Raw genomic sequence first — 27,689 nt, 5'->3', positions numbered from 1 at the left:
TGCTACAACCTCCTTTCAGGTAGTTGTAGAGAGCAATAAGGTCTCCCCTCAGCCTCCTCCTCTCCAGACTAAACAACCCCAGTGATGATGAGGATTCAGAGAAATTGCACCCAAAATGTATGAAAAAGTGGATATAGGTCAACAGAACGACGATGGATCTGGACAGATGACAGATCACTAACAGCACACTAACATTTTTCTATCATCTGCCTATCTCATGCTGTCATAACCCGGCAGTATAATTTTTTTGCAGTTTTTTATTCTGGTTACGATAAGAAAAGCTACTGCAGTCCTTACTTTGCTTGCAGATAACTCTGTTTAAGTCAAGAGGGGACACAGACAGGCAGGAGACTGTTCCCTTTTCACTCAGCAGTATTTTAGTGGTGATTTATTTTGGTTCTGGGCTCCATTTTGGAGGTCTTATCCAAGAGCTGTTGGGCAAGACCCTTTCTTCAGACAGGTTCTTGCAATTTTCCATTTTTATACAGATTTCAACAGGCCACTACAACTGTTGGAAGACGGCCATTTGGCCAAATGGGGAGCGAACAAGTCCTAGTGCCAGTCTGACTCAAAAAGATGGGTATGGGAATGCCTCAGGGGACTGAGAAAAAAAAATAAATCACTCTTTCACTTCTGAATCTCTGATTTAAGCTCTCCACAGCTGAAAATATGACTCTTTTTTTTGCGAAACACACTGGTAGACATGTCTCTCGGGGCCAAAAAGTAGATGTTCAGAGGCATCCCCAGGAGCAACAGGCGAAAACTGCTGGGTCAGCAAGGCACGATCCTGCTCCCGCCCTAAAAGCCAGGCAGAAGTTGAAGGGGTTTTGGGGGTGTTTCGGTGGTGATTGCTACCTGCCCTCTGCATATGGGGAGCTCTGCATGCTTGTGGCTTTCAACGGGATTTTCCCTGAGGGATCTCAAAGTGCTTCTCAAATGCAGATTCTTTTTATTTTCTCCAAATTACAGAAGATGAAACTGAGATTAGGAAAGGTGTACAGTCTTGATCATTTGCCCAGGGATGTAGTGAAATCTCCCCCTTTAACCACAGGGCCAGACATGACCCCATTATAAAGAATCTGGTTTAATGTCATGGGAGCTGGGACAGACCCATCTGTCCCCATCTGTAAACATTTATAGAAATTTCTTGGCAAGTGCAGTTACGTTAAAACCTTGATACAAACCTAAATGACACCTCGTTTCTTATGGATCTTGCGAGTAGATCCTTAAACACTTTGTTAGAAGAAAATGAGGCTTGGTCAGTGGTTTGGGCATACCTGCAGGCTATCTTAATGAAAATGAAACTTAATGAAACCATTAAAGCTTCTATTAATAAAATTTCTCGGATTTTCTCTTTTCTACCTTTTGCCTTAATTTCATGATGCTTTTAGGAACCCAGATCTCCCAAATCCCGCTGGGAAAGCTAAAATCAGCCAAGAGTGGGTTGGGAGAGCATCTGAGCAAGTGGGAGAGCATCTGACCAAGAAGCGGTCTTAAAATGCCCGTCAGAAGTGGGGGCTTGGGGGGATTTTCCCCCACCCTGCGGTGGGGGGGAAGGAAAACAGGGATGGAAACACCTTGCAGAGGGTGTGTGGGTGCCTTGTCCTCACCCCCAAATCCCCATCCCGTGCAGCAAGCTGCCTCACCGGGGCCAAAAGCTCCCCCCCGCCCCGGGCTGAGGGACCCAGGCGCCCTGCCGGGGCCCGCCCCTCCCCGCCCTCCTCTTCCTCCTCCTCCTCCTCCTCCTCCTCCCCGGGGCTATATAGGGATGCGCGGCCGGTGCTTCTCCCACTCGCCGGCTGCACCGGGGCTGCGGAGCCGGGTGCCCTTCTCCATCCCATGGCCCTGGCCGGGACCTGACCGCCCCTCCGCAATGAAGACCATCATCGCTGCCTACTCCGGGGTGCTGAGAGGTACCGGGGGGAGGCAGAGGAGGGTGCCTGCTCCGGGGGGATGCTGCGATGGGGGACCAGCATCCCGGCGGTACAAGGTGCAGGGTGGGATGGAAGCAGCACCGAAACGCTCAGCTTTATTTATTATATCCCCCTTCGTCTTCCTGCCTGCAGGAGTGGTTGTTTAAGGAGGGGGGGAAAGCAATGTGCAATGGCGGGGAGGCTGGCTGCAGCTTTTCTTAGGGGTGAGGATTACAACTCTCTGCGCAGGTTTTGCTTTTTAGCGAGCTTGGAGGGTTGGGCTGCTTTCCTGAGGCTGTTGCAAACGGCTCTGGTTTATCTAAGGGAGTTTGCAGCCTGACATAACGTGGGTGTGTGGCATTTGCTTAAAAATGAGCCCCCCCGTGATGGTAGGAAGGAAAGTGTAGTAGTTTTATCAACACTGCGTGGCTGGTAAAATTCACTGTTTGCAGCCCTGTTTTGTAATGTTGTATTCCCCCCACCTACATCAACAGGGGAGGGGAAAAAAAGGCATTGCTATTTATTGTTGCTTTGTAATGGGGAGTTGAAGATTCAGTGTAAGAGCAAGGTTTTATGTCAGGAGGTACAGCAAAGAGTTTGCTTTTACAGCCTTCCGTGCTGGTAAATCACTTGCTCGGCGAGAGGAGCAGCTTGGGTGTCGGTGGCTGACACCCATCCTGGGAAGAGCTGCTGCAGGCTGAAACATGTAGGTTAAAGGTGTTGGAGAGACAATCTGGGAAATCCCAAACTGCAAGCTCCCTTGCGTGCTTGTGAAAGCAGCTCTAGGGATCTCGCAGGAATAAATTCAACAAGTGTAAATATTTGCTTGATAGAGCCTTGTACTCCTCCTGCAAGGGTGCTTGTCTAGGGAAGTGTCGGGACTTGCAAATAGCGGGGTTTTGCAGGAAAATGCACTTGGGCAACAATTTACCCTGTGCCTTGTGGAGTGATTGCTCTGTTTGTGTTGCAAAAGGGTTTCCGCCCTGAAAAAGCAAACTGATAATTCCTCCTGGGACGAAGAGACCTGTGAAATGGCTTGTTGATTAAGCAAATCTTTAACAGAGCTAAGAGGACCTGAAGCTGGGGAATTAACCCCTCAGCTCTTGCTTTCATGCTGTCCCCTGCCCAGTCCTGCATGCAGAGCTGCTGGTGCTCATCTCTGACAGAAAGATGTGGCATTAGATATTAGATGGATCTGTAGGATCAGTTGTGAACCGATTGGGGAAAAGATCTGTGTGTGTTTCCCATGCTCAGCTCTGGTCCTTAAAGTAACTTAGCTTGCTTATACAACTAGCAAGATGCCAAGTGATGTTTTGAGTTGAGAGAGGTCATTTGAATTAATAGCATGTGAACTGTTAAATTGAGAGTTCTGTTAAACTGAGAGTGAACTGTTAAACTGCAAGCCAAGTACAGAGAATAAATCATTCAGGAGACCTATAAAATATGTAGGGCTGACCCGAGACCTCAGTGGCCACCTTGTTGGCACTGGCATGTTAATGATGGATCTGGGACATGTGCATAATTCAAAATGGAGTGTGGTTTAGTGACAGTGATTGGCCTCATCTCTAGATAATCCTGCTTAGCGATGGAAAGCTGTCTTAACTCTCCTCAGGTCAGTTTTCCTTGGAGGCACCTCGTGGGGGTCCTGCGGTGATATTTGTGCTTCCTTACTCATTTCTTCATGTGCTTCTGCCTGGGGAGATGGGAGATGTTGCGTTGGCGACTGCTGCATCCAGCAACGCAACCCCTCGCCAGTTCTGTAGCCTGTCATGGGCAACAAAATGCAGGACCAGCTTCAAAGCCTGCCTGTTCAAAGCCAAAGCCAGGTGCCTGCCAGAGGAGCTCAGACTCAGGCTGAGCTTTGGGGATGATGATGTGGGACCCTGCAGATCAAAGATGGGTGGAGGCAATGATGTGGTGCAGTGGTTCATGCACGGGACCTCATGTACTGCTTGATCATGTTAGGTAACTTCCCCTGCTACATAGGCTATTTAAAACAAAGCCACTTGACTTTTTTCTGCCTCCCTGAACGTCTTTTCCAAGTATCTTGCCTGTGCAAAGGGCTGACTTTTGTGGGGTGAGAGTCTGAATGGCTCATACTGTCCTTTAGTCTTCAGTCTTCTTGCTTGCCTGGCGTCTGGCTTTGTCCCAGCGCGTGCGAATTTGGCTGAAAGTCTGATCCTATATAAAAACAAGCAAAAAAAAAAGTGCAGGCATCTGCCTCTCTATCCATCCCTCTGTACGTGCAAGGGAAATTTCTTGGACACCAACCCAGTATTGCAAAACTCAGAGCAGACCTTGGACCAATGCCTAGGGTTGGATGATGCTTTGAGACACCTTGGTTGGGTAGGAGGGGTTGTTGTCTCCTCATCTTGACCTGACCCACTTTGGCCATAGGCTGTCCAGGTTCTCTCCTCCTTGTGTTTGGCAGAGCAGCAGGAGGTGCTCCACTCTCCTGAGGAAGGACACCAGTGTGGCCAGAGCATTTAAGTATCCTTTCTCATCTCGTTTCATCTTACAAAACTTCCTTCTCTTCTTTGTTTTGGCTGGACTGTGGCTAAAAGCTTTAGGCAATATTGAACTTGCGTAAAGTGGAACAAAATTGTAGGATAGTTTGGGGTGAGGGAGATGATTTCACTCAGCTTTACCTTGGAGTTAATATTATGCTGCACCTGAGGTCTGGCAGACCTCACTTCTGCTTTGAGGGGGATCTGGGGGCACCTGTCTTGTGAATATGGTGGTGTAGTGTCTCCTCTTGACAAAACTGCCTGGGGGGTATAGGTCTGGACTTGCTTATGACTGAGCCCTTCTTCTAGAGGTCCTACACTCCTCCCCTGGGCATACTGATGGGATGTAGTAGGATGGTTCTCTTTCTCTTGTCTAGAGCTATTGAGTCTTGCTGACTTAACTCTAAAATTGTTGACTGGTCAAGGAGAGCCAGGTCTACCCTCATGGTTACCTCACTTTCACCCACATACAGGTGTGCTGTTGAGACTGAAGGCCAAGTTCAGTGCTGCAAATAAATGCAGATCTACCACGAGATAAATGTTATAACAAATTTGTTATTTGCTACGTAGAATCCCAGCTCCTTTCTGATGGGGCTGAAATGTTGTTGTCATGTGTCCCTGTTAACTATGTTATTGATCTCCAGTCATCGGCATTCTTTACTGCAGATAATATGAGATTAAGTAGTCTCCTGGGGCATGAGCAAACTGCTGTACAGCTTTGTACAGGGTAGGATAGCTATACCGCACGCTGGTAACTTGTTATTCTCTAACAAATGATTCACTATCCAGTACTGCTAACAACAAAACTGGAAGTGGAGAGAGCTTGTGTGCTGCAGCTGGGGCATCTGAGTAAACCTAGACACAGAATCACTTGTGTTGCTCAAGGGGTTTTACAGATGTCACATCTAATGTAGCAGCTTGCCGTGCAGACTCCTGCTCTTGAATAGGAGGCTGGGTCCTCACAAGTATCCTGGTATCGGTCTGTTTAATCTAGTTTTGTTATGCCTCCAATGTCAGCTTCTCTGCCAAATACGTAGCTCAAAATGTCCATTTGCACCTTATGCTTTGGAGGTGCTCAGCCATACTACATCTAATTAGGCTTTCATCTAAATAAGCTCTGTGATGCAGTATAACTCTTGGCCAAGAATTAATATGCTAATTGTCTTGGAAAAGGTAACAGATGAAGCTTGGATTTAACAAGCTTTCAGTGTATTTTTAACTATCTGTAACACTTGTACTTCCTCTCAGCTAATTTATTTGACTGCTTTTTAATTAAGTGCTGTGGATTGCGTTTTCTGGTGTCCAAATGTGAAGTCCTGTTTACTTCCTCTCCTGGGACCTTTGGGTCTGCCTCCCTGCCTAGGTCAATCAGGGTGTTTGAGCACTTTATCTGAAATAAACTGTGCTGGAAGGACACAGATGCTGTTCCTGGCTGAGTCTGTTGCAGGTGTGAGTCAGATGCTTGGTCAAACCCTTCATTGACTCCAGGATCTCCTTGGTAACGTCTCTTGTGCTTGACTCTGATGGCTGCTAGAATTAAATAAGTGTACTAAGCCCATCACCAGTTGGGGGAGAGCTGGCTAATGTCACTGAGCTTCCTTGGAAGGCTGCAGATGGCTGCTATCGCTGAGCAGCAGTGAGGTCTCCTGGAGATGTCCCTCTTTGTCTTGGCAAGTTGCATCCTTGAGAGCCATGCACGGCTTAGCGCCGGCAGTATCCCATCAGTACTCCAGGGCATGAGCTGCAGTCTGAGTTGAGGGGCTCAGGATCTCATCTGAGATCAGGAAAGCTGTTGCTAAAAGATCTCTCCTGTGTAGACATGGGTTGCTAAGGCTGTGACCCCAAACAGGCTGTCCAGTTCTGGAACAGGTGCCCTGGAAAACACAGCAACTGGAAAACACTCCAGGGGCTGTGCTGGGTGGCCAGCACATGATAAGCAACCGTCTCCAGCAGTAGAAGATGGAGGTCTGTGTTTCTCCAGGATTCAAAATATTTCCTTGAGAAAAGACTGATAAAAATGGCTGGGGTATACAGTATCCTTTGCCTCAAAGTTAATCCTAGGTATGTCTAATGGGCCTTATTAAACTCGGTTATTAGGCTAATGTATTCCCTGAGAGTTAGAGAAATTGCCTTTCCTATGCTTAATTCTCCTTTGTTTTTTTAATATGTGAATGATGCTTGGTGTGGGCTCCCAGGTGAGCCCTTAAAAGGAAGGGTTTTCTTCAAAGAACCGAACCCAAGTATCAGTGTTGGGTTATTCTGCTGTGGCTAAGTCCCAAAACCCCACGTTTCTGTTGACTTGTCAAAGCTCTTCTGCTCTGTGTTGCCAGTAACTGCTCTGGTTCTCCAGAGCACAGATGGTCTTCCCAAAAATGCCTCCTGGCTGCCACAGCTGAAGGAGAAAGGAGGCAAATCGTGCATGGAGGGTTGAATATACAAAGCGTTAAGTCTGACATGATGAACAGCAAGCTCAGGACTGGCTGGAAATGGAATGGCTGTCTTGGTACTAAAATCTGTAATTGCCCAGCCTGCAGCTGATGCACTGAGTCTATCTGGAGTGTGCAGGTTGTTGGTGCACAGGTAGACCATGCACAGGCCGATGCACTTACCAGGTGACATCTCTGCCCATTCCTACAGTCCCTTCCATTGCCACTGGACATCTTTTATGTCCTTAACTGGGAATTAAATGTTAATTTTCTTCAGCCCATGGTAACTACTGGCTTTTCTGGTGTTGGGAATCTTGATCTCTGTGAAGGATGTTTTTGCTTTCAGCAGATAACTGACCCAGGACACCACTTGTCCAAGGGCAGGTTCTCAGCTGCCTGCTCAGAGCTGTCTGCCAAACCTGTGCCTTCCCTCTGTCTGCAATAGTTGAACGTGGCTACAAAAAGCTTAATGCGGTTCGGAAAACAAGTTGACTTCTGCTACCCAATACTGGTCTATTTACAGGGCTAGCAATGCCTACAATTTGTTAAAGCATCTAGAAAATGCTGGAGTACAAATTCTCATCTGGAGGGGTAAACAGTTGTTCTCTTCGGGGGAAGAGGATAGGGTTTAGCTGGAGTGTTGGATTCATCAATCCAAAGATGTTTTGGTAGTGTAACTACAGGTGCTGGAAGGATAAATTACATGGGGCTGGGCTTTTATTAGGGATCACAAATAAATTCGAAGGCTTTTGGCTTATTTTGAGGGCATAGAGATACGGCTAGTGACACCACTATTAGGAAAAGCTTCCCTTTAAACTAGTATCTAGCAGTCCTCAGGCCACATGAGGTCTGTCCACGTGCAATTTTGTAAACCAGGCTTTTGGGACAGCAAGTACCTAGAGCTGCAGTAGAGGCTGCCCAGAGGCTGTGGCCCCTCAGCAGGAATTACAGATTTCTCTTACCCTTGGACAGGTGACTCAGTCTTTAAACTCTACCCCATATTTTTTTTTTTATCACTCACCCCAAATTTGGGCATTTACTGTCAAATGCGAAGAGCTGCAGCACAGAATTTCTAAGTCTTCCTGCTTAGGTACTCTAGTGTTGCAAATCAGTGGTGGCTTAACTCATCAGCGTGTTGCCCTGTCTCATCTCAAACTGGAGAGATACTTGCAGTATTAAAAGCGAACTCAGCAACTACAAGTTCTCTCGCAAAGACCTTCTACTTAAGCTGCTGCTTCAGACTGGATTAGTGCTGTAGGTTTCAGTTTACTGGCAGTTGCAGTGACATGATCTAGCCTTGACCAAAACTTGGTCTGCTTGGAGTAGTTAATGCCCAACCCATTGCAAGGATTGTTCGTTCAACATGGACCAAGCAGAGCCAAGGGCCTAGGCTGGGTGGGATGGCTCTAGATTTAGGCTGCAGGGTCTGGTGTGGCTCCTGGCTGATGTCCTTTACTCACAGAAATGCTCAGGAAGGCGTGTAGCTGTCAGTCCTAGGGACCATGCACAGGCTTAACATTAAATGGCATTTAAGAGGGGCAGCAAAGAAGCTGCAAAGCTAAAACAGTTCTGCAGGTGCAGCTACTGTGCATGAATCCTGTTTCCTAGACTATCAGCAAGGGTAACAGTTAGCAAAGACTGCAGATATGCTTTGCATGTTTAAAGGATGCATTAGTGAAACCTGCTTTGTAGAAACTACCAGAACACCAGTACCTGCCTATATCTAGAGAAAAGGCTCTTCTCCATCAGACTTTCATTCGACTAAGCATGAGCCCTTGCTATGGTATCACCACTTGCAGTGCTGTGTCTTGCCAGCAACAGCAAAGACTGAACCCATGCAATATCATAGCTGCTTAGCAGCATCGTATCCCTTCCAATAACAGGCTGATCCTTAAACAGAAAAGGAAATATGTAAACACACCTCCTGGTTTGTTCACAGGCCAGCAGCTTGCATTTTAGCCAGTTGTTATGATGCTTGTGAAATAAAGTAATGAAGAGAAGTGAAGGAAAATGCACTTGCAAGTGCTTCTTTCTCGAGGTTGTTAAGCATATCAGCAAATGCTGGAGTGGGTGGTTCCTCATATAGAAAACAAGTCTTTCATGTCAGGATTTTACTTGAGTCTCTTCTCACTTGAATAGCTTAAGCTTCTACGAGTGGCTTTCAATTCCTTCCTCATTTACTCCTTCAGAAACACCATGATAGTTTTCCTTGCCCTTGGAGCTGTGGATCCCTGGGGTTGTGGGTTGAGGTGTTGCTCAACCAGCCCTTAGGCTGTGCTGTGTAAGGCTGGAGCGCAGAGCTTTCCTTGAACACGCAGCTGGGAGCTGGGCAACAGACCCGGTGAAGGGTGGATGAGCAACAGCTCAGACCACAGCCTTGCATGTTCTTGCCTGTGGTTTGGGGCAGCTAATCTTTATCTTCTGGTGAACTCTTGGGTTTCCCTCTTATCAACCACCACTTCCAGGAACCCGCAGTTTGAAGCTGGGGGTGGGGTGGGTGCTAGGACCACGTGTTAATGTCCTCTGCGGTTTTACGGTCAAGTGCATAGAGGCTTGCTCAGGTGGGAACTGATGTTACCCATTAATCCCCTCCAGCATCAATATTAGCCTTTGACAAGCCTTGGTCTAAAAGCAAACTGCACAAACATTGATTTAAAACCTTGTATTTGGAAGGAAAATATTGTTATCTTTGCTCAGTGTGCAAATGTAACTTTATTTCTATTTTTTTTTTCTTAGGCACAGGATCGAGCATTCTTTCTGCTTTGCAGGATTTGTTCTGGCTATCTAAATCCAAAGTAGAGAAGCAACTCCAGGTCATCTCTGTGCTGCAATGGGTTCTCACTTTCCTTATCATGGGTAAGTGACGCCTTTTGGCCGAAAGCAAAGCTTTTTTTTTCCGCCTTCATTCTGGAAGACTTCTAATGCAAAAAAAGTTAACTTTTACATAAGCATTAATTACTAAATGTGCACTGTAAGAGGACAGTTCCTGAGGTGTGGGGATATTCTGAAGCACACTTGCATACTTTGGTATTTTGGCAATAAATGACTTTACCTGGCTCTAGAAAAACACAGGAGCTATGGAAAGACCTACTGATGTTTAGCTCTTGTCTGTGTCTACTATGAAAATAAGACTGAAGCAATTGTTAATCTCTTACCTCATGGGAATGTCTACAGAGAAGAAATTTCTTAGAAGCAACTGGTAACTGATGCAACTGATTGCAACAGGAGTGCCTTCCTCTTGGCTTGGTCTCCTTCCAAGAGGTACAAAAAAGTGGGCAAAAAGTGTTTGTATTAGACCAGTAAAATAGTAAAGACTGTTTATCTCTGGGTACTTCTGTTATGTGAAGCCTCAGGCTGCTCTGCTCCATAGTATTATGGATAATTAAACTGGAAAGAGACGCTGATTGCAGTCAGTCAAGCAAGTCTCGCTGTTCCTTCCCAATTTAGTTTGTGCTAAAATGGCAACATTTGTGGGTGGGATTTCTGGCACCCTGGTGGGATGGCTGGCATAGAGCTGGAAGCTTTGTGTAGCTGTGGAAGAAACCTCCTTGGTGCGGGCCACAAGAAATCTCGATGCTCATGAAGTCTTGCTCTTGCCTGGTGAAGCATCGGCCCTACCTGGAGATATTATAGAAGAGAGACCTGGAGAAACCACGAAGGGGAGGTTGAAGTACTTCAAAGCAGGTAGCTTTAGAGGAGGCTGCCTCAGTCCTACATAAGGGGTTTTTAGCTAAATCCGATTTGATTGAGGATTAATGACATCAGATTGAGACTAAGGCTTCGGTATAGAAGGGTCAAAAGGCAAGGGGCTCTTAATGCAAGTGTAAATGCAGACCAAAACCTGATGCAACCCTGTTTTCTTCTCTTTCTTGGGCCTCTCCAGGTATTGCTTGCACTTTAATCCTCATGTACATACTGTGCACGGATTGCTGGGCGATTGCTGCTCTATATTTAGCCTGGCTGGTATTTGACTGGAATACACCAAAGAAAGGTAAATATTGCAGAATGGATCCTTGCTGTTTAAATGTCCCTGTCCTTATATTTGGACAAAGAAGCACTTCCTTATAATGGGTGACTTCCCTTCTTAGTGGGACTTGGCTGAATCGCTCACCAAAAGCCTTATTCAGTGAAGCATGCAAAGGTTAGCCCTTGACATAAGAAGTGACTGCAGGTTTTATTGATGCTGAGGGTAATACAAGATAACTTTGACTAATATCATGCCATTTCTGGCTTTTAGCAACATACATAAGGCTTAGGTTCTTCCTGTAGGTCAGAAAGGTCTACATAAAGATTTAAGATCTTGCTGGCCTCTCCAGCTCTTGGTTCAGATTATGGTGTGACTTAAGATGTGGCTCCCCTATGGAGTCAGTGTTGCTGCAAATAAAGCAGGAAACTTTATTTCAGGGAACACGGTGTAGAAACCAGCTCTGAGAACCCAGTATAGCAATGGCAACAAGCTTTGGTGGCAACTCCTTTCATAGCCAGATTAGCACAATTCTCCATTGCTTCAAGACCACTGAAATCATTCAGGATCTTGGCCTTTCCCAAAGAATGAATCTGTGGCTAACACTGAGCTGTTTCTAGCTTGACTTATCCATTGCCCAACTCCAACAGATTACCAAGTCGGATCCTACCCTGAATTTGTAGTCAGGCCTTAATTAGCTTGAAGTACCCTGAAGTCCTGAGCATGGGTGGTTTCACTTGATTTTAGTGAAAGATGCAGGTGTCCCACTTAGAGGAATGAAATTGTTGATTTCTCTAGTGAGACAGCAAACTATCTGGGGTCCTTTAGGCTTCTTGGTGGGCATCCATGTGGAAAGAGCTTTAAAAACATGATTTTTTTTTTTCTCTTCAGGTGGACGAAGATCCCAATGGGTGAGGAACTGGGCTATATGGAGGTACTTCAGGGATTATTTTCCAATAAGAGTAAGTAACAGTTTAACTTTATGCATTGGGACTTAACTGTTTTAGACTGACTTGCAATAACCCCTGTGGAGATGATGTTGTACCTACACTAGTCTATCCATGACACTGAATTGTAAGCAGGAGATGGCTTACTTACCATTGCCATACTACTGCTTGGAGCAGCTGTGGTTATGAAATCTGAAATGCATCACCAGTGATGGTATCATGATTTGTAGAAGCTGCTGCTTCTGATGGTCTTTATCACCAGACTTCTTGAGGCAATCTGCCCTGTAGCAGTATGGCTCCCTGTTCATCTCTCCAACTTCTCTTCTGTGCTGCAGCAGTCCTGTGTTGTGCCTCACCTTACCTCTGTTCCCCTCTTGTAAATCTAGCTCAGTTTTGGTCTGTTTTCCAGCTACACCCTAGGGCAGCAGTGTATTGGGTAAGAATAGCTGGGAACCCTGTGCACCAGAAGCCCTACCTACTTCACAGGGAGCAGTGAAATTGGCTCTGAAGTCTAGCTGCTTTGGCGAAGGGAGGTTTCCCGCAGTGGGAATAGCTCTAGTTCAAGTGTAACTTGCTCACCTTCTGCTTGTATTTTCCCTGCTAGTTCAGACGTGTTGCAGACAGAGGACAGGGCTGCCAGTCTGCTCTGGGGACTGCAGAATTAGCTTGAAGGACTTGGAAGGGAGCAGGGGCCAAATTCAGCTAGGAGGGAACTCGATCCTCTTTGGAAGGACGCACAGCTGAAAGGACTATTATGTAAGGCTGTTGGCAGTTTTTATTCAGCTTGAGCAAAAGGGAGGGACCTTGCCACGGCTTTGGATGAACCACCCTGCCCTAAGATAGTCCAGCCTTAGAAGGCAGTAGGGAATCCAATTCCAGTAGGAAGCCAAAGTGGCGTAGACTGGATTCCTCCTTTGCAAAGTCACTTGAACTCTCAGGGTGCCTGAATGTGCTGCTGGTGAACACTCTTGCCACATTCTTTCTGCTATTAACAGGTAATTCTTGGCAAATGTAGGTGTGCATGGAAAAATACAGTACAACTGCACAGGCTGCAAGTGGCTGGTCATCCCGGGTCTTGTAGCTAATGGAGAACAGAGCATGCTCTAGTGTTAAAGGGTCGTCCTCTAGTACCAAGTCCTCAGTACTGCAACAAACCCTGCCTTTTTAATATTGCTGAAGGCTAAAATGGGCTAGTTTCTCCTGGGGACTTGAGTCAAGCCATTGCTGGTCCCCTTGTTTCGCCTCTCCTTTGACATCTCCTGTCTTCATGGAAACATGCTCCACACCAGCCATGCGGGTCAGAGGCACTGTAGATATTAGAAGCTTGTCAAACAGATGGGTTGTTCAAGTAGGTTTAGAGGTGAGATTGGGTAGATAAACTGAACTTCTCTGCTGTTCTAGGTAAATACTTGCTAGTTCCTGCAGTCCGTTTGTGAGAACCCCTTACGGCTGCAATTCCTTTGTCACTAAGGCAGTGGAGTTGTGCAAGGCTTACAGAGCCCGCTGGTAAATGGCATGCAAAGGGCAGTACATGAGAGTTGACAGCTGTGGGATAACTCCTGCACCTGCTATGGGGGAACAGCCAGCTGGCTGTGTGTTTGTTAAAACCTGCTACAGGGATCATGGGGCTGTGAGGTGCTAGAGGTGGTTGCCTGCAATTATGGGCATGAATATATCTCTTGTAAGGGGTGGTACCAACCACCAGAACAGCTTCGGCTTGAACTTGTAAGAGCATGGGAACTCCTTGGATAAACTGTTTACATGTCTTCAGTCAAGAGGGAGACTGGTCTAGAGATGGCCACTTGTTTAAATCGTCTGTCTGCAAAATTCACCTTGACTGGATCCTGAGCTGTCTGTGTAATGGCTTAGCAGCACTTGGTTTGTCTCCCTGGCTGATGGTTTGTTGGGGTAGTCATCTGCTGCACCTCACCCCGTGCCATGTGTCCACTGAGCACTGCATGGGCAGATCCCACCAGTGACAATCTCACCAGTGGTGCTTGTAATGCTAAACTCAGCTTCTGCAAGCTCTGCACATAGGGCTGTGCTAGCTGCATCCATATCAGCACAGGTACCACCTGCATTAGGATATGAGCTCAGATTTTACTCCTATTCCAGGAAATAAATAGGAAGCAGTTTTGCAGGTTTTCTTTCCCCAAAACTCAAAGGCCACCTCCCCAGGACTCCCAGTGGGTGACAGCTGTAGCACCAAAAACTTGGCAGGGGAGGCTTCTTAATGTAATGTCCTCAGTGGCTGCAGATCTGAAGGCCAGGGTTTCCTTGGACCTGGCTGGTGTGAGCTCAATCTTAAGGATGCAGGCTGGATCTGGCCAGACTGAAATGCCACCAGTATTGCCATCTGACAAAGCTGTATGCTAGCACTTGTGGCTAGGTCTGCTGCATCCCTTCACAGCTCTGCCTGCTGGCATCAGGCTTGCTTTATCAGATTAGCTGCATGAGAAGCAGGCTCTGCTCTGATATTTATGGTGATTCGTCTGGTTCTCCACTTGAGTCAGCAGTACCTCCCATCCTGAGGCACCAGAGGACTATTGGACCTGTATCTGGGGATACCAGGTCACATTTTGTAAGACCAGGTGGATTTGGGAACCAGCTTGGATCTGGCTCAATTCTTCAGCATGAGTAGACATTGTCCACATTCACTGGGGCTTCATGCAGCTGCTCTGACAGTAATAAGCTATTTTAGGGCACTAGAAGCTTAAGTTTGTCTGCTGCTTAGTGGCTGGCCTTGCAAGTAGTGCTTTAAGCTAAGTGGTGCATGAGGCAGCTGAGGAAGTGAGCTAAATCCTGGTGCTGAGCTCCCAGGTAAAGCCCAAGCCCTTGCAGGTGTGAGCATGGTGCTGTGTGCCTGTCTGGACTCGACCCTGCTGCTGCAGAGATCATCCTGCTGATCTGAGGATGTCATGCTGGGAGTGCCACAATCTAAAGGTCTTGTTTAGGTAAAGGAGCCATCACCTGAGCATGTGAGCGCAGCTGCTGCTTATCTCCATAGGCAACAGCACTTCAGATGGCAAGGACTGCAGACCTTTGGCTCGCCTTTGTCAAGCAGTGAGCCTTTCAGATGTGTGCAGTGAGACCTTCTCAGCCTCCTGCCGAGACAGGAGAGTCGCAGCATGCCAGAGCAGGGACCGTTGTAAGACAGTGACTTTATTTTTTTTGCAGCGTTTGTCTTGCACTCTGAGGCTTGGCTGGCTTCCTGGCAGAGCCTCTCCTTAGTTGTTGTTATAGATGACTTACAGAATGGAAATGGAGGCTTTTCTTCCTATGTGTGATGTAGTGTAGTGGTAACACTGAGAGCCTGGAGGGGTCTTCAGGTTCTGGCCTGCATTGCTGGGAAGGTGAGATAATTTATTCCATAGTGCTGCCAGGTGTGATGCAGCTAATTGCACTTGTTCGGCTGTTTTGTAAGCTTACATGTTCACTACTGCTGCTTGCATTCTGCAGGATGAGCTCTAATTTTCTGCTTTCTGCATGCTTCTGTGGTCGCTGTGCTGCTCAGCTTGCAGGTGGGCTGAGCACCCACCTAGACCACTCACTTTCATCCTGCTCTTTGCTGGCTTCTGGTGCTGAGCAGCAGTGTCTCTGCAGTCACCTTTCTCTGCACTTCAATATGCTACTTACTCATTCTGTTCTTACATATTAAATTGGCAATACTGCTCTTTGGGCGTATCTGGCACTCAAATATTAACACTAGTTTTTTACCATAATTGCACTGCTTTATTGCTCCTGTAGGCAGGCTTAGATCTGTTTAAAGAAATCTGTTATTACTAGAGCAGGTGGAGGGACCTTTGCACCCACTGAAACAGGTTTGGTCTCAGACAGCAGCGGGGAGCAGGCGTGTTAGTGCAGTGGGATGAAGGTCCAGCTTCAGTCCCAGCGCTCTAATCGTCCGCTGGGATGCAGCAAGGACAGGCTGTCTCTGTCTCATCAGGGGAGCACTGAGGCTTCAAGGAGCTGAGGGCTGTGTGGGACTGGAGAAGACCTTGAAGGCAAAAGGAAAAACCTGTTGGAGGCTTAGAACAGAGTTGCAAAAGCGTTGTCAAATGACAGCTGCAGCAATTCCTTAGGCCAACCTGATAAGGCAGCCCCGTGTTTGCTTGTCAAGGGGAAAGGCGCAAGAAAAGTAGTAGTGGGTGATCAGCCTCCTAAGGAAAGCTTCAGTCTTGCTTGAGACTAGAAATAAGCGTTACAGCACTTCAAAAGTACCTGCTTCTAGATTAAATTTAGGGAGACGTGAAGGCTCTGCCTTTGGTGTTGGCAGTTCAGACCTTGGGCTGAATTTATGCCTTAGCAGATTGAAGACCTGCACCACTTGCAGATAAGTGCACAAACCGATCTGATGCCTGGCAGTCTTTGGTTGCCCTGGCTTGACTTGAGTGGAAGATGATGCGCTCACCTTCTGTGAACTCATCTGTTGTGGGACAACCTGTGGAGGGCAGTGGCAGCCTGCATGAGACAAACTGGGGAAAACCACATATATATGAATGCCAGGCTGACTCTCAGACCTGTAAATCCCTGTTGTGAGTGTTTGGCTCTCATTGAGTCACCAGTGCTGCTCAGATATTCCCCTTCTGCCTTGCCACGGGTGGGGTGTGCAGGCGAGTTGGTTCCCTGCGTACCCCTTGTCTTACTCCTGCACTACTTGTGCAAGTGGTGGATATCACCAACCCAATGCCTCCGTAACAGGAGGTCTTGGAAAGCAAACGCAGAGCGATAAGGCTGCAGCTTGGCTGGGGCTCGTACAAGGTATGCAAGCAATGGGCTCCACTGGGAACTGGGTGTCCTTGCACATGGTGGCGGGGCTGGAGCAGGGTGCTTGCCATGGCTGGCAGCAGAACAGCATGTCTTCCATATGAGAGCAGATGCGTGGCTCTGCCAAGCTCGGCTCACAAATGTCTCGTGCTCCAGAGCAGCAAGGACAAACCCTCTGTTTCAGCCAGCTTCCTTTTAAAGCAGCTGTGCTTGGTGAAGGTGAAGGATGGGGGGCATGGAGCCTGGAAATGACCACCCTGCTCTGACCAGAGCTCTAAGGAGGACTGTCTGCCACTGGTCCAACCAAGCCATGTGTGTCTGCAGCCACCAGGCCTTGGGTCTCTCCTACAACTAAGCAAGAGCTGACAGATGGAGGGGTTGCTTACCCCAGTTTTTCCAAATAGTGGTTTCCAGTCTGTAGTCTGGGAGCCCAGTTTGTCCTGACTGGTCGAGGGACAGCCCTCCCACCCTGGGGAGTGAAAGCAAAACCATCTACTAATTGGGCAAGAAGGGGAGAAAGGATGACTTGGTGTGATGCAGGCCATGGGGCTCTACAGAGTTGCTGCAACCACGAGCATCTGCACGTGCTTCCTGGAGTCCTACGTGACCTCAAAGCTAGTGGAAAGTGTGGGGAGGGGTGGTCAACTTGCTTAACCCGCTGCTGTGTCATGCCTGCGTCGCAGCTGCTGTCTCAAATAGCACAAGTGCTGTAGCCTCATCTAGGGACGGCGGTGGGAACGTGGGGAGGAGAGAATCAAGTTTCTGGGCATGCTGCTTCAGTGTGTCGCAATGGCACTTCAGCTCCCTGTAGCATGATTCAACAAAACGGTCTTGCTCACTGCCAAAGCACTTCTTGGCCAAGACAGCAGGGTATGTAATGCTGGTGTGACGTCTTGGAAATCTGTGCTTTTTCCTATAGGAGCTGACGCAGAGTGACCTTTGCATACACAATTTGAGGGATGGGGTGCAGTTGTTTAGCACCTCATGCTGAAGGTGTAGCTGGGACTCGTAGGTCCTGCCCCAGTCTGAGGGCTGCTGGGGTGTTGCAGTCAGCAAAAACTCGACTGCAGCCTAAAAAAAAAAAAATAAATTTGATCCCTGCTTCTGTAAGGTGATGCAGCAGTCATGTTGTATGCTTACTCAGACCGCTTGTGTACTACCAGAGGAAGATGTTCTGATGCATGGGATGCTGCTGTTACTGATAGCATCAAAAAAAAGCCTCTGGCAGTAGTGGCACGAGTCCATGGGTTATGCTGTGCATGGCTAAGACAGCTTTGGAGTGTCCATGCTGTGCAAACAGATGATTAAATGGGTAGGAATATTGCACAACCCCAAACCAATACGATCACAAGCATGTCCTGCAGAAATCGGAGCACTGCTGTGGATGGCTTGAGGTGTCTTGTCAGCCCTTTGGCGTGTAGGCCAGAGCAAAACCTCTTGAAAGGAGGGATAGTTTCTAGTGGTAAGCCACCCTTCTGCACACTTTCCCTCTTGGAGGGTGGCCAGCAGGCTTATTAAATGGTTGGGTCTTTTTTCAGGTATTAAGCAAACTTGCTTCTGTTATGGGACACTGATTTTTATTCTTTTTCCCCCTCATACTGGGATGTGAGCCACTAATGTGCTAAGAGACGGCCTGGAAGGAGGCGTAGCTGTAGCTACAGAGCCATGAAGAACTTGGTTGGTTTGGGCAAGAGGCTTGCAAGAATACCTTTGGCAGGAGTAGAGGAACAAAGGCCGCAGGCTACTGCAACCCAAACCCTATTCCTGCTTGGCTGGCAGTCATCTTGTATCCAAAATCAGCCTGTTTATTCTGCTCCCTCTGCTTGGGGAACTGAAGTCTGAGTGGCTGCTCTTACCACAGCCTCTGAAATCCAGGATATCCCATACCCCAGCTCTTAGGCTGTTCTCCCTGGTGGGAAGAGACAAAAGCTGGGGACTTTGGCTTTTTTTCTCCATTTTTTTTTCTTATTACCTGAAAATGTCTGTCTTTATGTGAGCTCACTCTTTTCTTTCCTAGCTGGTTAAAACCCACAATCTGCTGACCACCAGGAATTACATTTTTGGGTACCATCCACATGGCATCATGGGCTTAGGTGCCTTTTGCAACTTCAGCACAGAGGCCACGGGTGTCAGCCAGAAATTCCCTGGGATCCGGCCATACCTTGCTACCCTGGCTGGGAACTTCAGGATGCCCATTTTGAGGGACTACTTAATGTCTGGTGGTAAGTGCAAGAGCACTTTGTTCCTCCTACTCGTGCCCTTGTCTCTGAGCTGTCTTCCCATCTTTCAAGTGAAAAGCTGTGGCAGAAGCTCATGTAACCACTTCTCTCTGGTAGCATCACAGAAACATTGCTTTCATATAGTTGTCAAGAGGAAGCTGTGAATAAATGTTACTAGCTTGGGCTGTGGGGACTGCTGCTCCTCTGCATTCATCCTTAACTCAAGGATACTCTTGCCCAAAGGCATAGTAAAGATACCTGGCACTTGTAGTTGGGGGTGAGGAAGACTGAGATGCGGGAGCAAGTTGTCCTAGTTATCATTAGGAGGTAGACAGTAGATGAAGAAGTCACACTAACTGAAAACGTAAAGTATTCATTAGCCTTTGAAATGTGAATACCATGGCTAGCTCTGCTCCTGGGCTCACTACCACGTGAGCTGTTGCGCATCTAGGTCTTATGGTAATGACAGATGTCCTCTTCACCCAACCACATTTTTAGGTGCCTGCCAGGAGTACAGAGTCTGGGGTACTGCATGGTTTCAGCTGTTCAGAAGAGCCCCTTCCCTGAAAAGATGGGTCACAGGGAATAGGCAGGGATATATAAGTTTGCCGAATGACATTAATAGGTCTGTTCTAATGGATTCCAGTGTTTTAATGATGGAGGGCTTGCAGGTTATGACTGGGCAGAGGAAGCAATGTTGACAACCTCAAGAAACAGTGTTCTTGCATGGCCTGAGCTTCCTTTTCAGAGTGCGGATGCCTGTTGGTTAGGTGGAGATGAGGGAGTAACATTTAAAGACCTTGAATTGAACAGTCCAGTACCCTGTTTATTGGTGAACCTGTTCCAGGAACAGCAAATGACTTTAAAACAGGTATCTTAATACCGTATTTTGGCTGAATCTTGACTCATGGCTGGGGAGAGGACAGGAGTAGCTGTACTTGGCTCTGACTTGCTAGGCTTGACTGCTTCCAAGATTACTGCCTTAATTTGGTGAGGGAGAAGAAAACTAACTGGATGTGGTGCAGAAACAGTGTTTGTGCCTGACTAGGAAGGGCAGTATCTCAAACTGGCTTCTATCTTCCTGCACCAGATGGAAGTTGCTGTGTGAAGTCCATAATTCCCATAATTTGGGAATTCCACAAGACAGCAGTGCATGAGAAGTTGGGATCTGCTTTCTCATCTATAGTGTCTGTAAACCTAGTTCATGTGTTGCTTAAGCTTCCACGCAGCATCAGCCTTTCTATATTTAAAAAAAAAAACATGTTCAGTCTGCTCAAGATGACTGGTAGACAAATCTTGTGGCCAGACAGAGCTGCTTCCCTCCTTTTTGGAAGGAAGGTGGGAGCAGACGTTAGCAACATCATTGACACGGCTGGCTTGGCTATCCCTGAGCATTACAGTTCAATCAGGGGGAAATTCTCCTTCCTCTGTACTTGGGATTTAAGCAAGACTATAGGTGTGATCTCTTGGACAAAGTTAACTTTCTGAAAGCCATAATTTGTCTTCACTTTCCTATACTGGAACTTAAGGGTGTCACTATGAAGGCTTTAACATCACTTGAGAAGTTCTGATAGTGCCCTCAATCCTTTGTTTTGTGGATGAACCACTTCAAGTGAAATCCTAAGAAATAATACTGTACCAATACACATCCTTAGTTGGTTTACAACCAACTGTTGCATATTACAATGTTTTAGAGCCTGCTAGAGATTAGAGCTACAGCAGGAATCCTCTAAGGCAGGAGGAGATGGCCAGAAAATCTTATATACTGTGTAAATGTGCTGAAGAGCACAATTCAGCAATTGCCACTTGTCTGCATGTCTCGGTGCATTTTCTGGAGGAAGGATTTCAGTGCTGTGAGCAGCAGTAATCTCTTCCGGCTAACAAGTGTGAAACGGCTGAACATAAATCTATGCTGCCCTGTTAGCGAGGGCTGTGTAGTCAGAGTGAGCCTTGGTGTGGCGAATGGGAGTAGTACGAAGGCTTCTGTCTGTCCTACAGAGCAGCAAAGCCTGAGGCTTTCAAAGGAAGCATGGTCAGAGAGATGTAGCTGTGCTGAAAGAAATCAGTTTTTCATCTTCAAATCCAGCTGATCTGTCTCAGTTGTGGTCTGGAGCTGGGATTAGGTGGTGCCCTTGATACCCAGATACACATGCAGGCTTGCAGACTTGCCCTGTATAATCCCAGGGGACCCATTCATCATTTAGTTCTTGGTTTAAGTGATGACTACCATGAGATGTGCAGAATCAGCTTCTAAAATTAAATTGTGTAATACTGCCCTTCCTAGTGCAATGACCTTAAGTACTTGACACAGCTCAGACATGTGGATAGGAGTGTAAACGATGGCATCTCACTTCTCCTTGGCTTATCCTGGCCAAAAATGTGAGGCATGAGCAAGCTCTGACAATAACTGTAGGATACAAGCATGAGTTTCAGGAGTAGAGAATCAAACTTCTTAGCATTTTTAAAGCAATAGAGTAGAAATTAGTCTCCCTCTTCCATTGGGCTGAATGGTAAGATCCCTGGAGTGGGACCTGATGCTTTAGGGCAGGGATTGCTTTGTAAAGCTGGAGGGCTGTGACTGGTAGTACAGTCCTGTCCCTTCCAGTGTGGGGTTGAGGGAAAGACCTTCCCAGACACTCATCTCAGAGTATGGACTTACCTGAGCACTCTGTCCTATTGCACTCTCAACATGCAAAAGCTTGAGATGTTAGTTCAGAAAAAATATTTTTTTAAATTAATCCATAATAGATCTGCCTTTGGAAGGCTTGCCAGTTTATTCTTTTTGTATCACTAAACCATCCTCCTGAAGGAAGACCTATTCCACTACTTGGTTTTGCTGAGGAACTGTTCAAATTCAGACTCTCATGCATCAAAATAACACAATTGCTTTGCTTCCCCCCAGCTCCTACTGCAACCTTCGCTTGGAGGGAGGATGTCTTAATTGTCTTTGGCATCACTAAGAGCAGAAGAAAATCCTTGCTGAAGTCTTTTTTGTTAAGGCAACGTTTTGAGAGCTGGTGTTGGTGGGGTCTGTCTATGACCAAGTCTAGTGCTGTTCAGGTCTATTAGCTGCTTGCTTAGTTGAGGCGCAGGTTGCCTGATAATATACACAACCCTCCATGACCACAGGGAAGCTGGACAACTCAGCTTGCAGTCCAGGCATGAACTTTTTGCTCCAAGTGTGGCTGGTGTCTTCAGGATCATCCAGGCTATTCTTAATCTTGCAGTTTGACCCTTATGTCTGTCTCTTGGATGTGCAGGTATATGTCCTGTGAATCGTGACAGCATAGACTACATCTTGTCCAAGAACGGCAGTGGCAATGCCATCATCATCGTGGTTGGAGGGGCAGCAGAGTCCCTGAACTGCACCCCAGGGAAGAACTCGGTGACACTGAAAAACCGGAAAGGCTTTGTGAAACTGGCTCTACGTCATGGGTAAGAGGCAACCTCAATGCTAGAGCAGTCCTGCTAGCATACGAAAGGTGTTCTCATCCCCTGAAGCAGCTGATGTCTTGGATGGATTCTCCTTTCTGCAGTCCTGCTGTGTTGTGTGGATATATACTCAGAGCATCGGATAGATGAGTCTGTCCTCTGTTTTCTGCCCCTGAGCAGGGGACGGGGTAAGAAGCCGCTTAAGACAGCGGGAGGCTTCCAGGGCAAGGAGAGGCAGGTGTCAGCAACCTGCACGGGGCATCACCTATGCAGCCCCTGTGATCTCCAGGGATCCCATGTGTCTGAAATAGGGTGTCCATCAAAAATCAGAGATGAGAATATATGGAAGCACATTCAGTGCCTGACTGGGTAGTGTTTCATGGGCCCATTGCCAGCACAATTGTCTTCTTGCATGCCTTAAAAGTATATTTACTATATCATGTCAAGTCTGGCTAACTTATGTCAGTACCTTGTACTGCAAAAAAAGCTCTGGCCAATAAAATCTGCAAATGTGCAGCCTGAAAGAGTACGTGGCAGTGAGTGTGGTGTGGTAGTATTGACTGCAGACCAGGGGTGCAGGTCCTAATATCTTTGTCTTTCTAGCGCGGACTTGGTTCCTGTCTACTCCTTTGGGGAGAATGAAGTGTACAAGCAGGTCATCTTTGAGGAGGGTTCCTGGGGAAGATGGGTGCAGAAGAAGTTTCAGAAGCACATTGGCTTTGCTCCATGCATCTTCCATGGCCGTGGCCTCTTCTCCTCCAACACCTGGGGGTTGTTACCTTACCCCAAGCCCATCACTACTGTTGGTAAGGTCTTGGTATAAACATGCTATGTGCTTCTCCAGGTAGTAGCATACCTGAGTCTATGCCATGCCCCTACTCTAGCTTGGTCTTGGAGTCTTGACTATAAAACTCTGTTTTCCCTTCTATATAAAACCTTCCAGCACAACTGAGAACGAGCTGGAATAGTTTCCAGAGGCTGCAAGCCTCCCATCATGCTCTACTGCCAGCTAGTTTTGCAAGTGAGCTCTTTTGGGGGGAAAATATGCTGTAGCTGCTACCTTCTCTGGTCTTGGATGGCTGAAATCAGAAGCAGCCTGGTTGTGTCCCCCCCAGGACTGGCAGTGTGATGCTGTCTGATAGCTGGGTCTTAAAGCCAACCCTAAAATTTGCCTTGGAGTCTTCCAACACAAAGTAGCAAGGCTTTGAAGGAGAGAAAAAAGTGCTTCTTTGCTATTGTGGTGTGTATGGGGGAATACATGAGAGCTGCAGGTTTTAGTCTTGGTTCCTGTTAATTGAGGAGGGATTTATCACTCTGCTGTGAACAGAAGCAAGTGGGACTTCCCAACCGCCTTGTGCAGTGGAGGCTCTGCGCTGCTGGCATTTGTGTAGCTAAAATGGCACGCTTGCCCTGGGTATCGCTGCAGATGCATGAGGGTCCTGGTAGTGGGGTGATTGTGCTTCAGAGCCTGGCAAAACTGGGAGGAGTTGAGCAAACTTCTGCTATAATGGCAAGCTGTGCAATGCCAGGGTGTATGTGCTGAACTACCATAGCCGTGGCCATAAAGGACAAATCTCTAGGCTGTACAGGAGCATTCAACCTAACATGTGGCTCTTTCCTTCTTTTTATCAGTTGGGGAGCCCATCACCATCCCCAAAATTGATAATCCATCCCAGAGGGAAGTGGACTTCTACCACAGCATATATGTGGACTCTCTGATCAAACTCTTCGACAAGTATAAGAGCAAATTTGGTCTGCCAGAGACTGAGGTCTTGGAAGTCAACTGAAGGACTGGCTTGGCAGCACCACCTTCTCTCAGAATCAACACATCTTCTCCAGGAGTCCAAGCTGTCATCGTGTACTTGAAAGCATGTGTGGGTGTATGTGTCTTTCAAAGAAAGTGTTTAAAGTGTTGCTAGACCACTTTTAAAAATAAAAAAAAGGCTTTACTTTTGGATAAATCCCATTACAAATGTCTTTCTATCAAAAAAAGCATAACTCTCCATTGCTGTGAGGATTTGGATGGGGGAAATGATTGCCTTTGTAATCTGCTATATAATGCTGTTGGATTGCTAGCAATGGATTAGAAGCATTCCTACAGCTACTGTACCCACTAGCACAAGCTATTTTGGGAGAGTAGGATCCATCTGGTTTTCAGTCAAAAAAGCAGGAGGTTGATTTGACTGGGATGGCAGTATTACAGGCGTGTTGCACAAGAGCCGTGTTGAGACAGGCTTACATAGCACAAGGGCATTTCTGCTTTGGAAAAGCCCCTTCTGGAAGCACAAGTGGGCTGCTAAATCTCCTGGTGTGGCACCTGGTGTGGCACCTACTGTGTGCACTGCAGGAAACCAAAGGATTTGGTGGACCTCAATCCATACAATGTGGTGGATGCTTTGGTGGCTGTAATCTCACCACTTGTATTTTGAATGTCAGTTTAGAAGCAGGTCTGTCCCAGGTGCTGCTTGCACAGAGGGATGTAGCTGGAAATATGGGACTCCTTCATAGCCACAGAACTCCAAGGACAAGTTCTAGCAGCGGTGGGATGGTGCAATCATGTGGCCCCAGTGTTGCAGACCCTTAGGGTAACCTGTATGGGTAAGTGCAGTGGGACTATTCATGGGAGTGTTTTGGATCCCAAAAGCATTTGGGGAAAGCTAGGAGTAACTTCTGCCCAAAGATGGCTTTTAAATATTCCGTCCAGTGAATGTAAAGGAGTAGCCTTTTCATGCATAGGAACTAAAGTCAGTGACTTTTTAAAGTGTTTATAAAATGTTTACGTGGATGTTAACACTGCTTGTAGTGAGATTTCTTCAGAGTACAACGTGTTTATGTATAAACCTGAAACATTGCACTACTTGCATGTCTGACCTGCCTTTTCAACGGTTCAGTTGAGTGTATTTTGAGCTCCAAAATGTGCCTTTCTACCACGCAAGAGGACGGTACTTCACATTCCTGGAATCTTGCCTCTAAAGACAAATGTTCATCTGTCATATTTGATAGACTATTGTATTACAGAGTATCAATTTTTGTACAAATTTCTAGAAATAAACTTGGGCAAAAATAGCGGGCTGCTTTGGTCTTGTTGGTGTTGCGGTGGTATGTGGCTGGGTTCACATTACAGCAATTGTTTGTCTGATTGCAGCTGTGCCTTGGCTTTTATGGGGAGAAAACTGGTCTGTCTGTCCAAAAGCAGACCCACAGTAATCTGTGTTGTCCCTGCATGGGACACCCAGGATAGGCTAAGCAAATCTTTGGGGGTTTAGGTGGGGTTTTGCCTGTCAGTGTATAAGGAGCGAAGGCAGACTACATCTATGGACCTCCTTTGCTGAGCAGATACAGAAAGTTCATGCCCTATTGTTCCTTTCAGCAAATTACTTTGGGTTTTGTTGCTGCCTAGCACACAAAGAGCTGGATTGCATCCCTGGTCCTCAGCTGAGGAAATCCTTCCAGCTCCTCTGAGCCCCCTCACCTTCCACCACTGGAGGTGCAAAGTGCTCCAGAAATAGCACACGTTGCTGTAAAGTTCATGTGGGCTCTTTTAGTAACAAGTGAAGGTTTAACCTGTTGTTTGTTGGGCCGGGGCTGACCTATGAGCTATGGTCCATCAGTGTTGGCTGACTTTCACAGGCTGGCACTGCTGCTCTTCAAGGTGAAAGCTAAACTTATTCTTTGTCCTTCTCAGGCTTGGGCAATGGACTTTGGAAGCCTCCTGCTCTAGAAGATAAACCTGCTGTGTTGCTAACCTCCCCTTCTCACCCTTAGTAAAACTGATTTGGTCCTTATGTTTTCTGCTAGAAAATGTTAAGGCTGGGTTTCCAGGGACTTGGCTGGAAAAGCACAGCAAGGAAAGCCATGAATGCTCTCCTCTAAGCCCTTGGCACAAACTGGAGGAGGTCAGTTCTTGCAGAGCTTTTTCCAAGCAATGTGTTCAATTATCAAGTTTTATATCAGAGCACAACTGCTGCTTGCAAATCCCCCTAAAGCAGATGAGCAAGGGAGCTATTCCAAGTCAGGATCCATTCCTGCAAAGGGCTGCCCTAATAAATGTCTTGTAATTGTCCATACTGCAAGGTGGGACCAGCTCTGCCCAAAACTCTTTAAGTCCCTTTAATTAAGGTTTAACATGAGATTACTATTGAATATTGTCACGTTCTACCCACTTGCCACCAGTCTATAAAAGGGGAATTTTCCTTTGATCTCATCTTATGCCCAAGGTACCAGTGCGAGACATGATAGTCTCACACAAGTTTCAGGTACCCTTCTGAGCTGAGCTCATGGACAAATGACTCCTTCCAAGCTGTTTTTCTGCAGTTGGTTTTCCCTTCTCTTGCCAATCTTAGGAGCAGAGGGGTAAGAACCTTACCTAAAATTCATCTCTGGCTTGTGGTGTGTTTAATGATTTTGACTGATTTAGCGGAAGACTTGCTGGGGGTGTCCTGGTACTATAGGTACCTTCCCCTGCACCTACACTTTCCTACTTATGCCCTTTCCTGTGTAACATAGAGACTTTTCGGGGCAGGGCTGCCTTTGATGTACACAGCATCCAGAACAAAAGAGATTGTAGTGTAAAATAACCTAAATGTTAACAGAAGTTAAAGTTATCACCTCTGACTCAGTGGTGACCATGCTACATGTTGCTGGGACAGCGTCAGGTTGGTATCACTATACTCTTGCCTTCTTGTTGTCCAGGCATCTTTCCTTGGCCATAACAAGAGGCAGGCTCCTGCCCATGATAGACCATCCCTGATAAAGCTGTTCTTACAGTCTTTTTTGAGAAATGGACATCTTTGCTTTCCTGTGAACCTGTCTTGCCTTTAGCTCAGCAACCTTCTCTTTCTCTGCTGTTCTTTAGCTTGACCTTAATGTGGATTTGCACTTCTCCAGTGCTTTAAGACCTCCCGGCCCTCCTCGCGTTCCTCATTATGTCTACAAGAGTCCTGATAACCTCGTCCCTTCCTCTGCATGGGGCTCTATCAGCCCTTTCTGGTTTCAGTCGTCTTGCACTCTTATATTTGCCCCTTCCTGGCAGATGCATCTCTCCTCCCTTCTGGCTGGGAGTAGGCTCACAAACTTGCCTGTTAAAAAGGGAAGGAAAGTAACTGGGGGGATTTCAACATGTTTTTGTACCTGTTTGTGCCTCCTTACTGGCTGGGAGAGGGGACTTTCCACTGTCACCTCTTCTTCCTCATGCATTTATGTAGTTTATGTCCTATTTTAACCCCTTTGCCTCAAATCAGAGCTCTCCCTCTGGCAAACAGAACTGGAGTAAAAGGGTACATGACTAAATTTATGGAAAAAGCATGGCAGTTGAATGCAGGCCACCTGCAATGATTTATTCCTTCCTCGACCACCAGCATCAGGGCATCCTGAGCATGTTACGTAGGTTTACTTAGCTGCTTTTTCCCTATCTGCAAAGCAGGGCAGCAATATTTTCTATAGCACCAGCATGTGATGAGGTGGGATGCCACCAGCTCGCTTTGACACCCTCGTTAATTCAAATAGCATAAGCAG

The 27,689-nt window shown here is 46.9% G+C and overlaps 1 protein-coding gene across 1 annotated transcript; it reads left to right on the top strand.

Moving 5' to 3' along the window:
• The first annotated feature begins 1,786 nt into the window (after positions 1-1,786).
• DGAT2 (diacylglycerol O-acyltransferase 2) lies at positions 1,787-25,241 on the top strand. Its single transcript, XM_009476476.2, has 8 exons — positions 1,787-1,913; positions 9,583-9,702; positions 10,730-10,837; positions 11,702-11,772; positions 18,542-18,746; positions 22,004-22,178; positions 22,779-22,981; positions 23,808-25,241. Exons 1-8 carry the CDS (start codon positions 1,874-1,876, stop codon positions 23,960-23,962), a joined length of 1,077 nt encoding a protein of 358 aa, XP_009474751.1. The 5' UTR covers positions 1,787-1,873; the 3' UTR covers positions 23,963-25,241.
• The last annotated feature ends 2,448 nt before the right edge of the window (positions 25,242-27,689 follow it).

This window comes from Nipponia nippon, unplaced genomic scaffold (genome assembly GCF_047370975.1).
Source record: "Nipponia nippon isolate SJK-2023a ecotype South Korea unplaced genomic scaffold, ASM4737097v1 scaffold_2, whole genome shotgun sequence".
Taxonomy (NCBI): Eukaryota; Metazoa; Chordata; class Aves; order Pelecaniformes; family Threskiornithidae; genus Nipponia; species Nipponia nippon.
The sequence above is the reverse complement of the archived record's forward strand: the minus strand, read 5'-3'. Positions and strand labels throughout refer to the sequence as shown.

What these genes read in the sequence shown, in the direction of transcription:
- DGAT2 (XM_009476476.2), top strand. Translation starts at nt 1,874, where the DNA reads ATGAAGACCATCATCGCTGCCTACTCCGGGGTGCTGAGAG. An exon ending in GGACTACTTAATGTCTGGTG is followed by an intron (nt 18,747 to 22,003) that starts GTAAGTGCAAGA and finishes TTGGATGTGCAG; the next exon opens with GTATATGTCCTGTGAATCGT. An exon ending in AAACTGGCTCTACGTCATGG is followed by an intron (nt 22,179 to 22,778) that starts GTAAGAGGCAAC and finishes TTGTCTTTCTAG; the next exon opens with CGCGGACTTGGTTCCTGTCT.